Source organism: Echeneis naucrates, chromosome 24 (assembly GCF_900963305.1).
Source record: "Echeneis naucrates chromosome 24, fEcheNa1.1, whole genome shotgun sequence".
NCBI classification, from domain to species: domain Eukaryota; kingdom Metazoa; phylum Chordata; class Actinopteri; order Carangiformes; family Echeneidae; genus Echeneis; species Echeneis naucrates.
Genome location: NC_042534.1, coordinates 3,719,435 through 3,734,995, shown reverse-complemented (window position 1 = coordinate 3,734,995; position 15,561 = coordinate 3,719,435). Strand labels below are relative to the sequence as shown.

The following is a 15,561-nucleotide window of genomic DNA, read 5'->3' as shown; positions in this document are numbered from 1 at the left end:
ATATGGGGCCGTGAACGTCTCATGATGGATTCAAGAGAGCTGTGATGCGTTCAGGCGTATGGGATAGTTTAAGATTTGAGTATATGAAATATTAAAGCCAAAAAAAAACCCAAAAAATGTGTAAGTTTATGTGACACACACACACACACACACACACACACAAAAGCATAAAACAGTATTGAATGGAAAATGTCCGGACTACGTCGACCGGACAATTTGGACTATTTCATTTCTAAAATGAGAGTGAGGTGTGAAAATTTCCCAGCCGACAGTGAACGCGGTCAAATCAACCAGCGGAGGTGCCGATTCATCAGAAAGTGCATCAGCTCGTTACAAACAGGAAGAGTCGGAGAAAACGAGGCAGGTGTGCTCATTTTTTCTCATTTATAGTCTCCTTTTGTGTGTTTGTTTAGTTAGTTTTATTTCACCAACACATTCAGTGATCTCCGCCGATCATTGGGCTAAAAGCTAATGTTACCGGCCAGCTCATGTCTGCTGCCGGACACAGAGATATTTTTAATGAATGAAGTCGTTTAAAACATCACCGGGTACTGAATATAAACCGGAACATCTGAGTTAGTAACACACGCTGGTATTTCTGAGTTAAATCCTGTATTTGTGTCTAGTTGTAGCTAGCTCGGGATGCTAACTGTCCATTTCCGCATTGGCAGCACTTCCTGTTCGTGCTCCGGCTCGTCACTCATTCGTCCCAATAAATGTTGTTTTTTGTTTTTTGTGCTCCACCTTTTGTCCATTTTGATTCAATTGCTCCGAAACTGAATTTGCACCATTTCCCCAGTTACAAGTCCCCGTTTTCTTTTTTCAGGAGAAAACCACACTTCCAAACTCCGTTTTACAAATCGCCTAAAATTAGAAATGCCTTGTTGTCAATGCAAATTTGTCAGACAGAGAAATAAAGTAAAAAGTGTGACCAGAATCAGTCCCTTATTTTGGATTATTCATCTTCTAAATTATCATAGAAAAGCTAAATCAGCACGTCTAAAATAGTTCACTGGCCATGATGTCAATTAGAAAACGTTTTAAATGAAAAACGGGTTGTTGGATTTAGTCTATGGAGATTTGGTGAATAGCAAATTTAATAAGAAATCATAGTTTCAGAAAAACAAAGCAGCCTTTAAGTAGCACAATCTTGAGTAGCGTTTGGCACAACAACAGCGACAATCGCTCCAGTCCCATACACTGTACTGAGCTTTTAAAGAAATTAAAGGATTTATTCCAAATAAATGTGTTGTGTTCGTTAAGTTTTGTTTTACAGGTCCAGCAACAATGAACGTCTCTCATGAAGTAAATCTGCTGGTGGAGGAGATTCAGCGGCTCGGCAGTAAAAGTGAGTCCGGAGTGAGATTGTGTGTTTAATTTTTCTGTATTCCTTAAATACTTGGCCAGAGCTGAACTGCGGTGAAGTCTTGTCGCTGCATGACTTTTAATTACACACAGTCATGTGGTGATCAGTGGTTGTAGCCCACCAGCCTTAATGCAGACGAGTCAAGGCATTCACTCCGTTTTCCTTACCAACCAGTGTTGCTCTGTTTTGACCCTGAATTTTTGCTAATGCCAAAAACTCTGGGCCAAAATTGCTGCAAAGTCACTTTATCAATTAATTTATCAACAGTAACATAGTTAAAAGTTTGACTGTGAAGATTTAGATTTTTTTCTGTTATTTCATAAAAACAAGCAATTTGAAATCTGTTATGAACATATGCATCATCTCCTGATTTTAGTTTTGTGTCTAAATTTCAGCTTTTAAACAAACTAATCAATGCAAGCTTCCTTTACTGTTAGCACACTGCCACTGCACAACAGGTACAACTATTATAGCGGCTTTGTGTGACTTCCTGTAACACTATTGAGGTATTAATTATTCCAAATCGTCCAGTTTGATATTCAGGAGTATAATTTAAAGGATTGTTGGGAAATCAACCCTTTAACCGTTGCTGCTCACTTCTCATCTCAGATGCTGACGGTCAAACCAGCGTGAAGTTTGGCGTGTTGTTTAATGACGACCGTTGTGCGAACATCTTCGAAGCTCTGGTGGGCACGCTGAAGGCTGCCAAGAAGAAGAAGGTGATCGACTTTCAGGGGGAGCTGCTCCTGCAAGGCGTCCACGACAACGTCGATATCATCCTGCTCCAAGAATAAGAGTGATTTTTGGGGCTGTCAGTCTCACTGAATCTTTCCAAATACTGAGCTTCTGTAGTGTACCGGCTTGTCACCGAGCTTCTGTTTTCATCCATCATCTTCCATGTAAAAGCCTCAGTATTTGAAGTCCAAACAAATTACACCTAACAGTATATTAACGCACCTATCTGGCATGTCTGCATACGAATTCATTTGGTTTCAGTGTGCCAGATTTGAGAATATCCACCGGCTGAAGAACAGCCGTGTTCATAGTTTCAGATGACAAGGAAAAGTAGTGTTTCTCTCTTTCTCATGGCCGCTGCCATTTTAATCAACCACGGGTCTGAAATGCTGTTTTGATACACTTTTGACTATAAGACTATAATCGCACAAATCAGGAAAATAATGGTTTCTTTAACACATTAGCTTCAAAGTTTTTGGTAATATTTGGGAAAAGTGTAAGATTACTGTCACAACCAAATGCCTCGATTGATGGTGTCATTGTCATAATAATGGACACGCAGATTAGATTAGATTAGATTTAGCAACTTGAACAGAATTCTTTAAAGGCTTGATTGGAGCACTCTGATCTTTACAACTTGTTTGTAAGGGATACTTGTTTTTAAAGCTGCACTAGTAAATTCTTCATTTATCGGTTGGAGAATAAGGCCTCATCGTCAAAAAAATCATGTACGGTAATGATTTTTCTTTTTCTTCATATATTCGCCTAGTGCAGCTTTAAAACAGTGTTTTGTGTCTTCACCAACAGTGTCACTAAATGGCTGTTGCATTTACGTTTACATGAGCCATTTATACTACCTCTTGTGGACTTTTTAGAAATATGTTATTAGACCAGTGCTTTTGGAAATACGACAGCAATTCCTTCATACAAACTATGAAGACAAGTACAAGTGCATTTTAAATATCACTTTTGCACCTTTTTGTACTCATTCCAATGTCCAGGAGTGATTTTTAATCCATCTTTTTATATGTGGTCATTAATGAATTTTCTCTGCTGAACAAATTCCAAAACCTGCCTTTCGTAAGGAATCGTTGGTGAGCAAATGGCGAATGTATTTCTTGTGCAATTTCTATTGATGCATCTTTGCAGGGTGATTGGTGCCAAATCCGAAAGATGAATTTGTAACAATTCTCAGGACCAAACGCAACCAAAATATGTCAAATAGCTGTCCTATGAATTAAATTAGTTGTCTTACTTGTGAGACAAGATGTGGATTTATAGTTTTATAGTTTGTTTGTTTTACATTCGACACTTTTTTGTTCTGTACTGTAAATCCAATGAAACTTGCAGATCAGGTGTGACCACTTTGTAAGCAAAAATATCAGAAAAAACTGTTATCATTTCTTAGTATGGAAGCCCACAACTGTCAGAATTGAATAAATGTGTAAAACATTACAAATTAACAGTGACTGTATATTTAATAAAACAAGAAATAGTTAAATAATTTAACGTATTTTTGAACACAGCAGAACTATGTTCAATGTAACCTGTGTCTTTAGACAATAACTTTATTAAATGTCAAAATATTCCTTCTTGTAAGGTCCATTTCTATTTCAAAATGCTGTATTTCCGACCATTTGATTTCACATTATTGCTTTTCGTTTTTCATTTTACAGTATTTGCCTCAGAAGATTTCTTAATGTCATTTATCGAACAATGATTTATTTAATTTTGACCGTTTGGGTTTCCATAACTTTGATAACATCTACAAGCAGGAGGAAAAAAATCATTATTCTTGGCTGCTTTTATTTTGAGCTGCATGATCTCACATACTCATATATAACTTTCTCATAACATGTCGGTTCATTTTCATGTGACCTGATGCGATCCCTGTGAAGTGACACCTGGCCTGCAGGTTTTCTGTGGCCTCTTCCACGTTTATTGCTGTTTCACCAAACTAGCTAAATCTTAGTGTTGGTGGTTTTGATGGAGTTTGACTTGAGATGTTTTTTCTTAACCGCATAAGAGACCACTCACTTGATTGTTCTGTTAACTGTGCAGATGGACCAAAACGTGGTGAAATTAAGAGAATGAGTTTTTATCATATTCTAATTATTAATAAAAATCTATCTGGCAACGGAAAAGAGCAGTTAGGTGAAATGCAAACGTCAGTGGTCTGAGTTCAGGAAGGGACGGGGGTGCGAGAGAGGAAGAAACATGCTGCTTGCATCACTGTCATATTGGATTATAAGCTTATCCTGCTTTTGTTGCATTCACTGTGTCTCCCTGGTGTGAGTTTCAGATGGCTTTTGAAAAGTGCCAGTTCCTGAACTTACTAAACTAATGGGATGCCTGCATGATGTGCTCAAGTCCGTCAGTACTGTCTTTTCGTATTGGCAATAACACATTCCTAAAAGAACAGAGGTGTCTGTTACTGTGGAATACACTCTGAAAAATAAAACCTTTATTAATAATTTAGCTAAATCTGTGTTGTGGTGTGTTTCCTGATCTAAAAATAAGCTATGACTCACATTTTGTTATTCAGCTCACTGTCATAAAAGAAAAGGTTATGGTAATATTTGTAGCTATTACTCAAACGCAGTTTAATTTCAGAAGTCTCTTGGTGTCTTAACCAAATTAGAGATTTTTATTTGCATTTTCACAGGTTTCAAAAATACGTAAATAAGTAAGGAATCTTAAAATTGGCAGATTGAAATCTTGCCCCACATTTTGCTGGGGTTGGCCAAACTTTTAGTTGGTTCTTGTCTATTTGTGCGTAGGTGCTGCACTGACATTTGAATATTGTGTTTAAATTGCATATATAACCTGCAACTACAGTCAGTCGGGTCGATTTACTGCAATGCAGCAGCCGGAAAATGAGATTTCGCCACCCAGGCTGATGGAATCTCTGCAGTCTTAAGTGTTGAATAAGACACATACTTCCCACACAGGTGTGTTGCTCTGAGTACTTTTCATCAATCTGTTGTCTCCAGTCTCCTTGCTGAGTCTGCTGCTGCATTAAGGGACTGCAGGAATATCTGACACAGCAGATTTTAGTAGACTGAAATTATTCAACACCACCCACAACCTGCATTGTAGTGTCATCATGCTTATCTTTACTTCTATGTTCAGCGTGTCTCACTTAGAGAGCTGTGGTTATATATATGTGGTGTTTTTATGTATGAATTAAGTACATTTATTTGTAACAATGGTGCGCACAATGTGATGACAACCACAAAGTCAGAGTGTGGAGAAATGTCACATCACTAAACAACTGTTGTTGATTTTGTGGGCCATTATTTACAGAAAAACATAATGTTAGTTGAATTCCATGAGGATGAGAAGTTAAATGTTCCTTTAAGATTAATTTGATTCACATTTTCTTACAAAAGAAATGACAGTCAGTCAACATTTTACCATTCACTGAAACGCTATTTCATAATTTAAACTACATAAAATGAACCAGGTAAACTATATTAAAATTAAATAATAGGTTTCAAACTATTGTTGTGCTTTGGACATTATCATGCAATAGTTTCAACTGTTATTAGAATCAGAATCAGAAATACTTTATCAATCCCAAAGGGAAGTGAGGTTTGTTTCAGAAGCTCCATAATATAAATAGAAATATTACTAGGAATATGTACATAACTTAAAAGTTAATGTAAAATATAAAAATATGCTTTTTTCATTAATTCAAACTATTGATGTAAAAACATTTCATGGTGTCTTTGGTACATTTATCAAAAATTTGGTAAAACGGTAAAAACAAAAAAAAAAAAAACTAAACTAAAAAATACGAGCTTTCCCACGGACCGCGAAAGCGGCATAAGTCAATCGGCGGCGGCGAAGGGGGGCGGGGCCCCGTGACGTCAGAGGGTGGAAGAAAACAGCAGAGCAGGAATCAAAACAAGAGACGGACACGCCTTCAGGAGCCTAAAGGTTAAAGCTGCTTTCTCTGTGCAAACATCCGCCGGTCCATCCAGGAGGAGAGCAAAACAACAACAACAGCAACAACAACAACAAAGAGAAATCACTGCACAAAAGCAGCCCGAGCACGCTGCAGAAATAATGGAGTCCACAGAAATGTCAGGCAGCGCTGACAGCAGCTGCTGCTGATAGCTGCTGCTGCTTTCTTTTTTATTTCCCATACATATCATACACAGGAAGAAACAGAGCAAGCACAGTCCGAGCCGGGTTGGTGGGGTGGGGGGGACGACAACAACAACAACAACAACAACAAACAAACAAACAAAAAAAAAATGCCCAACCAGAAGAACAACAAGGGCAAGAAAAGCAAACGCACCAACAGCAGCGGAGATGAGCAGGAAAATGGAGCCTGTGCGGCCGCAACAGGAGGAGCGGCCGCGGCGGCTGCGCCCAGAAACGAGCGCTCCAGCGGTAAGAGAGAGAGAGGGGGGAGGAGGAGGGGAGCGGACTGAGATGTGGGGAAGTTTTCCTTTCCTTTTCTTTTCTTTTTTTTTTTTTTTTGTTGGTTTGTTTGTTTGTTTTAGGGCTTGGGGGTGCTGCCTGCCTTCCTGCCAGGGGGGGCCAGCTGTGTCTCTGTCTGTGCGACTGTGACATGCATGCACTGCGACGTCGGTTCATCTCTCCTTCTTTCACTTTGTACTCACCTACCTGCACACAAGTGTGCACCAAACTTCAGTCCGAAATGTTTAAATAGTTACTGACAAGCTGCAAATACTGATGCATACGTTACAGTCAGCTGCACTGAAATCTCGGATTTCTTTTTTCGTAGAGGCGCCCTGGCTGGTTTTTGGTGTGAAAGATTGTTGGAGCAGTAGGCAAATAAGTTGGGGTTTTATTTCAGCTGCTGGTTGCATGGTGTCTCTAATGTTCGCCGAAGTGTGCAGCGACTGATTTTGCACGGTTGAAAGCAGAAAAAGACTCAGTTAAATCATTTTAACAACTCCACGAAGCAACAAATCCTTAAATTGCAAAATCTGACAATGGAGTTTGGAGCCTCGCGGTCATCTTGCAAAAAAAAAAACAAAAAAACTAAAGACAAATAAATCCGATTAGCAGCCAATGAAGACAACATTTCATGTTGACTCATGTACTGTGAAGGCGTCTCGGTGAGCCGATGGTGCGTTTGTGTGAGTGCTGCAGCGCTCAGTGTGCAGGCCTCAGCTGTGTTTTCCTAACGCGCACCTTGACCACACAGCTTTTGGTCGTGGCCTTCTTCCTCCTCCTCCTCCTCCTTAAAGGCAATTCTGACACCTCGCCGCTTGTCTGCGCACTCAAATTCAACTTCATCCCAAACACACGCCACAGTTCTTGAAGGAAGTCACCCTGTTTTCCTCTTGTGCTCTTACAAACCATAGAAATACAGTTCAAATCTGCAGGTCACTGGTAAAGATGGCTCTTCTTCTTGATCTCCAGATACAGTGCTACATTACAGACCGAGTCTGCTCTTTACATTATAATAAAACTTATAAATGTCACAGTTGAACCCCAAATTTGAGAAAAAAATCACACATCAGTGCACTTCGCTGTTTAATTCAGCGGCGTAGTTACGTTTATTTATTCCCCTATGAGGAAGTCTGCTGCTTAATTCAGTTTATTAAATGACCAAGGATCAAATTGTAATTTTGAAGTTAATATGCATTTTAATTGAAGCTGCTTATCAACATCCCACATTCCCACTTTTTTTTTTTTTTTTTTTTAATGCAATCACTGACCAACAATGAATTAGTTCATTTAGAGAATAGCTGCAGTGTTGTCTTTTCAGGGCAGACAAATAAGATGAACTTAAACATGAATGAATGGTGAAGTCTGTCCCACCTTATCGTTTTTTTATCAAGCAAAGTGATTCATGGAAATAGGAATAAAAATAGAAATGCACACATCTGTATTTTTTTTTTCCTCCACTGTGGGGTGACTTGCTCTGTAACGGAAAAGGAAGGAGGAAACTGTCCTCCCCACACATGCCCACGCTGTTATCATGAGCTGCTCCTTGTGCAGACTGTGTGCCCACATTTGCTTGATACACATCCAGACTTGACAATTGGCAAGGCTTGAATAGAGCTGCTCACAGGCTTGGATGGCCTAGTTTGAATTTATAAAACGATGCCCATGCAGCAGAAAGGACGCTGAAATGAGCCTTTTTAACGTGTTGTGATTTTGCTGCGTGATCACGTTAATGTAACTTATGGTGGCGACGCACTGCTCTAACAATTTTGTGTCTCTGGAAATGTTTGTGAGTTTGTTCGGGCTGAAGATGTTGTTCTCTTGTTCAGTCGGTCAAAATATAGAAAATTACATGGAGGGGGGGAAAGCTATTTTAGGGCTGAAAGTCGTGTGTGGAAATGACAGTAAGCCCAAAGTGACAAACCCACATTGGAGAAGCTGGAGCTATCAGATATTTAGAAAAGCGGCTTCAAATGTGACTGCAATTTATTCAGTTTTAGCTCTGAATTTATTATCAAGAACTCTTATCGTCAACTGGTTCCAGCTTCTTAGACATGAGGATGTTTAGATTTTCCCTGATTTCTGTCAGTGCAAACAGCTTATCTTTGGATTTTTGGGCTGGTTTGCTGATTTAAATAAAAAAGGATGTGTCACTCACGAGTATTGTTCCCTAGATCGTTGTCAAGCTTCTGCCTAAGTTATTCAAATCGCTGCGTGTACTAAATCAGGATTTTCTGTCAGTTTTACAGAGACGGAAATTGAATTACAGCTGAGACTATTTGAAAACAATATGTTGCAAGATTGACTGGTGTGATAGTACAATGTTTTCTTGATCTAAATTTGAGGAGACGCTGTGATGACCTCATTGTGTCCTTTTCTCTTTCAGAGGTCCAGTGTGCGACCCCTCTGGGCTGCAGCCTCAGCCGGCCCATCGACCTGGAGAAGGACGACTACCAGCGGGTGCTCTGCAACAACGAGCTCTGCCCTCACGGCAACTGGATGCACCTCCAGTGCTTCTACGAGTGGGAGAGCTCCATCCTCGTCCAGTTCAACTGCATCGGCCGGGCGAGGTCCTGGAACGAGAAGCAGTGCCGGCAGAACATGTGGACCAAGAAGGGCTACGACCTGGCCTTCAGGTTCTGCTCCTGCCGCTGCGGCCAGGGCCACCTGAAGAAGGACACCGACTGGTATCAGGTGAAGCGCATGCAGGACGAGCGCAAGAAGAAGCCGTCCGAGAGGAGCGCGGGCAGGACTGGGGCCTGTGGAGGGGCTGTGGGGGCCGGGGATGGGCTTTTTGAGGAGACTAAGAAAAGTAAGACGTCTGGAGGAGCAGGAGGAGGTAAACTGTCCCACCGAGCCTCCAGTCAGGAGTTACCCCGTAGACAATCAGTGGATCGACAGAACTCCACAGAAAGAGGAGCAGCAGCGGGAGGTGGAGGCGGGGCACATGCTGCCGGAGCATCCTTTCCTCTGGGGCTTCCTCAGAAATCTCCATGTGACTCTCCTGGACAATCTCCCCCGACCGGCTTCTCCTTCTCCCCCTCCGCTGCCCTGGGATCAGCGGGCGGAGGAGCAGGTCTGCGGGGTTCCCGTCAGCTGGGTGAGTTCCTCAAATCCGCCGTCCACATGGACCCGCAGAGGAAACACCTTCTGGTCGGGGGAGTCCTCAGCAGCAGGGGCGGCGGTGGCAGCTGCTCGGTGGGGGCCTCTGGCGGTGGAGCTGCCGGCCCTCACCTCGACCCCGGGTCCGTTCTCCCCCTGCCGCTGTCCCTCGCCCTCCCCCTCCACCACCGCCTCACCTCCGGCAGCATGGGTGACGGCGCCCATCCTCACCCAGTGCAGTTCCTGAGGAGGCTGGACCTCTCAGAGCTCCTCACCCACATCCCCCGACACAAACTCAACACCTACCACGTCCGCATGGAGGACGACGCGCAGGCCGGCCAGGGGGAGGAGCTGCGCAGGTAGACACATTTGTCTTCTAACGCTCAGTGCAATCATGACATGAATTGCTCCGTTTGTTTTTAAGCGTTTTAATGTAGCTCATCTTCTACAAATGAATATAAAACCTGATTTATCTGCAGCGTATTAGACCATCAGAAATATGCAAGATGATTTAAAATATTTAATATTTTAAAAGGAACTTCAAATGTTGTGTAGAAAAAAAGGTTTCGATTTATTCTGCGACTTTTTGAATACATTCAAGTGTATTTGCAAAAGACATTTCAACAAAGTGCCTTAAAAGCTACACAAGCATGTAAGTGGAAACCAAATGCAGGTAACAAATAAAGCTGATACGAAAACAGTAGCGCTCAAAAAACCTCCAGAACCGGAGCAGATCTTCATTTTCCTCAGAGTTGATGTGAAAGAAGTGTAAGGATATTGTGAAACGCAGACACGTGTGTTCAGCTGCTAATTATTTCACCTAATTTAAGGAAGCAGATCCCCCAAGATTTCACAACAACCATCTCCAGCATCTTTTCTTAGAATAGTTGTCAAAGATGGTGCAGTTGGATCATTATGTTGTGCATGTGGTGATGGCAGTTTCATCCGACAGGTCAGCTGTTTATTCTTTGGATTTTAACTTTAATAATAAAGGAAACACACATTGTATGTAAAGGGGCTCAGTGACGAAGCTGGTGGAGACAAAAAAACAGGTGAAAGAGCGGAAATATTTGACTTCATACTGAATGCAAGATGCTATTCAGTGTTGTCACATAGCTTTAGTGGTAGCACGACATATACAGCAGACTATTAAAGCCAAAAAAGCAAACGTATATAACATACTGTTATCTAAAAGGAAGTTCATCACTGTATTAGGGGTTTTTAATTTGGCCAGTATCAGGTAAATGATATATGCCTCACGGATTAAAAGAAAGAAAAAACAGTTTTTAGTAAATTGTTCAGTTTAAGCACAACCATGAAGACATTTCAGCTGAAACTGTATGAGGATGGGCAGGGCACTTTTTACCTGAATCCTTTTTTCGTCTGTCGGTGTCGTCATGCAGGTTCATCCTGTCAGCCCTCAGTGCCAGCCAGAGAAACGTGGTAAACTGTGCGTTGTGCCACCGGGCCCTGCCAGTGTTCGAACAGTTCCCTTTGGTGGACGGGACTCTGTTTCTCAGCCCCTCACGCCACGACGAGATCGAGTATGACGTGCCCTGTCACCTTCAAGGTCAGACCGGCTTTCAGGCTTGTGGCAAGAGACCTGAGATTTAACAATAAAACCGCTCCCTATTTAAGTCACCTTTTCAAATGATATTCTGCTACTAAAAACATGCATATAAAGGAGCAATATTCATATTTTCATTTGAATACTTATATTACACATATTTATTTATTTGCAGAGGCACTCAAAGTAAGTAAACTTTATTCCTATGGCCCTTTAAACGCAAAGCGCGTCACATGATGGAACTAGTTATTCATATTTAAACTGAATAAAAGAATACACAAAAAAGAAAACAAAATATCCAGAAATAAAACAGCAAAAAGAATAATGGGCTCTGAGATATCACTGCGCTATGATTTAGAAACATCAATCTGCAGCAGCTCATCTGATCCAACTCCATATACAACAGACAAAAGCAACCGAAACAAGCTCTGTTTTCAAGCTCAGCCGCATGTCCCACATCCAAGTTCGTTGGGAGGGGGTCAAATAAACCACGTTATTTTTCCTCAATCACTTCTTCGAGCTGCTGGACCACAAGCTTTGATGTGCAGGCGCCTCAATATAGATCAGTGAAAAAGTGATTTGGTGAGCATTGGTCTGAAAACACATCAGGAGATCCATTATCACGACTCTGGTGTGATTAATGTGGACTGAATGCATTCAGACAGGCAGTTCACGTATACATAGATGAAATGTCTCATTTCTCATATGTGGCCTTTTTGGTTATTCACAGAGGATGTGCAGATGTGCACAGCTGGAACAGTTTGGTTTTTGCTTTTTCTAGACGAATATTTAGAAACTTAAATCACAATGGTGGGGAAATGTTGCATGATGGGAGCTGGCAGTATCCGTATCTGTGCCTCTCTTTGTAGTTTTGTTGCCTTCAGTAGCTGATATTTTATCCAGCATGATAAGTGTGACTTTTGTTCCTTCACTAGCTAATTGTGTTTGTCTCTAACAGGCAGGTTAATGCACCTGTACGCCATCTGTGTGGACTGTCTAGAGGGCGTCCACAAGATCGTCTGCATTAAGTGCAAGTCGCGGTGGGACGGCAGCTGGCACCAACTGGGCACCATGTACACCTACGATATACTGGCTGCTTCGCCGTGCTGCCAGGTAGAAACATCGATCAGTTTATGTTTAAACTGGGTCCATGTTCAGGGTTCGAACCCAGAACCCTGTCATAATGAAAATACAAGCTGTCGGTTCAGTCCCTTGTCCTGTGGCTATCACTTTCAGACTGAAGGAAGTTTTTAAGATGGACATCCCGTTAACTGACCCGTGTGTCCCCCCCCCGGTGTCTCCACAGGCTCGTCTCAACTGTAAGCACTGCGGGAAGCCGGTGGTGGACGTCCGAGTCGGGATGCAGTATTTCTCTGAGTACAGCAACGTCCAGCAGTGCCCTCACTGCGGCAACCTGGACTATCACTTTGTCAAACCCTTCTCCTCCTACAAAGTTCTTGAGGCTTATTGACAAATGTTGTTCATGCATGCTAGTCAAGCTGCTCCTGTTCTCATTGTTGTTTTTTTTTTTCTAACACAATATAGGAGAGATTTTATTTTTTTGCGCCTTAAGTTGGTTTTATGTTGTTGTTTCCCCCCGCCCCCTCCCCCCCTCGGTTTTATATTTTATGTACAGTAAAAGAAAAAAAAGAATCTAGTTTTAAACAATAAATAAATAAAATAATAAAGAAAAGTTTCGGGACAGTATCTCTGCTGTTAGAGAAAGGTGTGGAGCTGACATTCAAGTCCAGCAAACACATATCTGTGACAAGTGAATGTATCTGTACGGCAAAACTTGCTTTTATTTTTATTTTTTACCAAAAAACAAAAACGTGAATATAAATCTCAAATAAAGCAGAGAAAGCTACACGCCGGCGTGGGCTCGATATGTTCATCACACTTTCCTCAGTAAAACGGGGCCATGTTTTCACAGCCGTGTAGGCGCAAACACAAAATGCAGCTCACTGCTGGGTGATCCATCGTGTTGGCCGAATCGAAGTCTCCCTCTGTGATAGTGAAGACGTCGGCAGCTAGCTGACTCGTTAATGGTTGTTTATGTGATGATTGGCTGCTGTAGAACTGAATACAACGTTCAAACACATGAGATGGCTCCAGAAATTGGAATTTATTTAGATTACCTCAATCTGCGACCTTCATAAGTAGCAAAGTGACAGACTGCTTTTGACTGTTTGGCTCGTGGGATTTGAATACAGCATCTAAAGCTAAAAATCTTTTCAAAGGGGGGTCTGTGCTCTGAAACGTCTCAGTTCTGGGGTCCTTGTGTCAGAAAGTTTCAGAGGCAGAGCTTTAAAGTACTAATGGACAGGATTCATTCTCATTAAATAATCAGCTTTGTTAAATACTGTCACAGTAAAGTCTGTCGAAGATTTACAGACAAATCTTGATATTTAAGCACCAACTTTTGCTTGTTATTGTGAAAAGGTTTCACTTCGATCAGTTCACTGCTGTATAGACTGTCCTTCGGCCTCTGTGGTGCCAACAGGCGTCGTGCTGCTCTGAGCGGTCTTTGGCTTGGAGTCAGCAGACTGTGACGCTGCAGCGTTATTCCTTTTCAGCGCGAGTTCCTTCGCTGAAGGCGGACGGACGATACACATGGCTGCCTTTCCGTCGCGTATGACTTTCGGTGTGGCGACAAATCCCACCATTACTTCCATTTGTTGGACCATCTGCTCCAAAGCTTTGTCCTGAAGAGCGAGATATTGACAAGAGAAGGTTACACGCAAGAAAAAGACAATGACAAAAGGCACAACTTCTGTTATTTGCATTCAAAAGTTGTTTTTGAACAAATCCATTAACTCTGTGATTTAGGAGAGAATTGCCTGTTGCGGACCAACTGATGCTTTCTCATATTTCTTTTTGTGAATTTCATACTCAGCAGACAGTAAATGTAAGATTTATGTTTCACTTTCCAATATATATTTTTCATTTCAGTTTGAGCTATTTCTTTATGTGTAGCTGTGTAAATTGTTTATGATTACTGACGTGTAGTAAATCCCCTGTATCCAAACATCCTGCAGTTCCAAATACTATTCAACATCACTTTTTTTTTTTCTTCTGGCAGGACAGTGCGTTCTTCCTCACCAGGTCGACCGCAGAGTCTTTGCGTCCCGATCGGAGTGTAATCCTGACGTGGTGCTTCTTCTCCAGCCAGCTCTCCACTTGTTTCAGCTTGGTGCTCAGGTCATGTGATGAGATACCAGATGAAAAGACGAGTTCTTTCACCTGTACGGTAGCTGTGGGAAAAAAATTGTACGTACATTTGTGTTTCAGTAGATATTCACATGTTTTGAGCTCCAACTCCTCAATTTCTCTTAAAAATCTCAAATCTGATGACAGGTTGATCTTCAGAAGGCGTTTGTATGAAACTGAGGTGTGATTGAGGTCACCACACACCTGGTTTGACTTTCTGCTTCTCCCTCAGTTTCATCTGCTCTTGGTGGATCTGTTTGCCGGTCATCAGCTGGTAGACCGGAGGGTCTTTGTTTGCATTGAGCAGCACCAATCTCAGACCCTGCTCGTCCATCATCCTGATCACTTTCCCCCGCTGCATCGTGCCGAGGTCCTCGCCCGTCTCGCCCAACAGCTGTATCAGGCGCTGGGGGATCTTGTGGCCAACGTTGCTGTAGGTGGCGTGAGTTCTGGCATCCTGCTGCTTCTTCTTCTTCGGTGTGGGTGTCCGCTCCGTGTCATCTGCTGCTGTTGAGAAAGGACACCGGCTCCAGGAGGCAGGAATCACGTTTGAGCTTTCTCTGTGGCTGAGAAGCCTTGAAGCTGGAGTCCGGCAGGCAGGATGGAGCCCACACACAGCTGTCAGGGCTCGGCTCAGCACCCACCTCACACAACCTGCAGACACGAGGTTTTAAAGAACAGTCATCATTCATATCTCACAGGGCTGAAAACTGACATTACACCCTGAAGAAATGGATGTAAACCTAATAAAGCATCCTGCTTTAAATTCAAACTGTGACAGTCTCAGCTCCGGCCTGTTGTCTTCGTTTCATTAACATCAGAGTTAGCTGATAATAAATCCTGTGTGATTTTTTTAAAAACAATGAAGCAGATGAATAAACTCTCAGTGGTTTGTGTACAAACATGTCAACATTAAGCTGGACGGAGCTAGAAAGTAACGTTAATGAACGTAATCACACACACAAACATCAGATGGGTTGGTTAGTGATCAATGCAAAAGAAAAATAACAGCAGGAATTAAACTAAATAGTCTTAATGTGTGTGTCTATATAAATGCATTCATTTATTTCTACTCACTGTGAGTCAACATGGTTTACTTTTTCTGTCTCTCCTTCCGCCGTCACAACTTCTTCCTTTGTGGTGTTGAAGA

General features: G+C 42.0%; 3 protein-coding genes across 6 annotated transcripts; 2 read left to right on the top strand and 1 right to left on the bottom strand.

The window, feature by feature from the left end:
- Positions 1-270: 270 nt before the first annotated feature.
- abracl (ABRA C-terminal like) lies at positions 271-4,579 on the top strand. 4 transcript variants are annotated; one of them, XM_029496345.1, is made up of 3 exons: positions 271-360; positions 1,264-1,348; positions 1,976-4,579. In XM_029496345.1, exons 2-3 carry the CDS (start codon positions 1,288-1,290, stop codon positions 2,158-2,160), a joined length of 246 nt encoding a protein of 81 aa, XP_029352205.1. In that variant the 5' UTR covers positions 271-360; positions 1,264-1,287; the 3' UTR covers positions 2,161-4,579. The 4 variants fall into 4 exon arrangements, with proteins under 4 accessions (XP_029352205.1, XP_029352204.1, XP_029352207.1 ...); XM_029496344.1 differs by having other exon boundaries at positions 279-364; XM_029496347.1 differs by having other exon boundaries at positions 285-360; positions 1,277-1,348.
- A 1,426-nt stretch (positions 4,580-6,005) lies between these two features.
- Positions 6,006-15,261, top strand: heca (hdc homolog, cell cycle regulator). The gene is made up of 6 exons (XM_029497053.1): positions 6,006-6,502; positions 8,919-9,993; positions 11,038-11,204; positions 12,160-12,314; positions 12,508-14,471; positions 14,644-15,261. Exons 1-5 carry the CDS (start codon positions 6,364-6,366, stop codon positions 12,670-12,672), a joined length of 1,701 nt encoding a protein of 566 aa, XP_029352913.1. The 5' UTR covers positions 6,006-6,363; the 3' UTR covers positions 12,673-14,471; positions 14,644-15,261.
- On the bottom strand, positions 12,838-15,533 carry mtif3 (mitochondrial translational initiation factor 3). The gene is made up of 4 exons (XM_029497054.1): positions 15,489-15,533; positions 14,616-15,065; positions 14,304-14,455; positions 12,838-13,906 (listed from the first exon to the last, which is right to left on the bottom strand). The coding sequence occupies exons 1-4, from the start codon at positions 15,499-15,501 to the stop codon at positions 13,661-13,663; spliced, it is 861 nt and encodes a 286-aa protein (XP_029352914.1). The 5' UTR covers positions 15,502-15,533; the 3' UTR covers positions 12,838-13,660.
- Between the last annotated feature and the right edge of the window lie 28 nt (positions 15,534-15,561).

Bases quoted from the DNA above. Each gene is read 5' to 3' on its own strand.
- abracl (XM_029496345.1), top strand. From the start codon at position 1,288: ATGAACGTCTCTCATGAAGTAAATCTGCTGGTGGAGGAGATTCAGCGG. The intron at 1,349-1,975 runs GTGAGTCCGGAG...TTCTCATCTCAG, and splicing joins TCAGCGGCTCGGCAGTAAAA to ATGCTGACGGTCAAACCAGC.
- heca (XM_029497053.1), top strand. From the start codon at position 6,364: ATGCCCAACCAGAAGAACAACAAGGGCAAGAAAAGCAAACGCACCAAC. The intron at 6,503-8,918 runs GTAAGAGAGAGA...TTTCTCTTTCAG, and splicing joins CAGAAACGAGCGCTCCAGCG to AGGTCCAGTGTGCGACCCCT. The intron at 11,205-12,159 runs GTCAGACCGGCT...TGTCTCTAACAG, and splicing joins CGTGCCCTGTCACCTTCAAG to GCAGGTTAATGCACCTGTAC.
- mtif3 (XM_029497054.1), bottom strand. The intron at 14,456-14,615 runs GTGTGTGGTGAC...TTTTTCCCACAG, and splicing joins GAAGCAGAAAGTCAAACCAG to CTACCGTACAGGTGAAAGAA. The intron at 13,907-14,303 runs GTGAGGAAGAAC...CTCGCTCTTCAG, and splicing joins AAGACTCTGCGGTCGACCTG to GACAAAGCTTTGGAGCAGAT.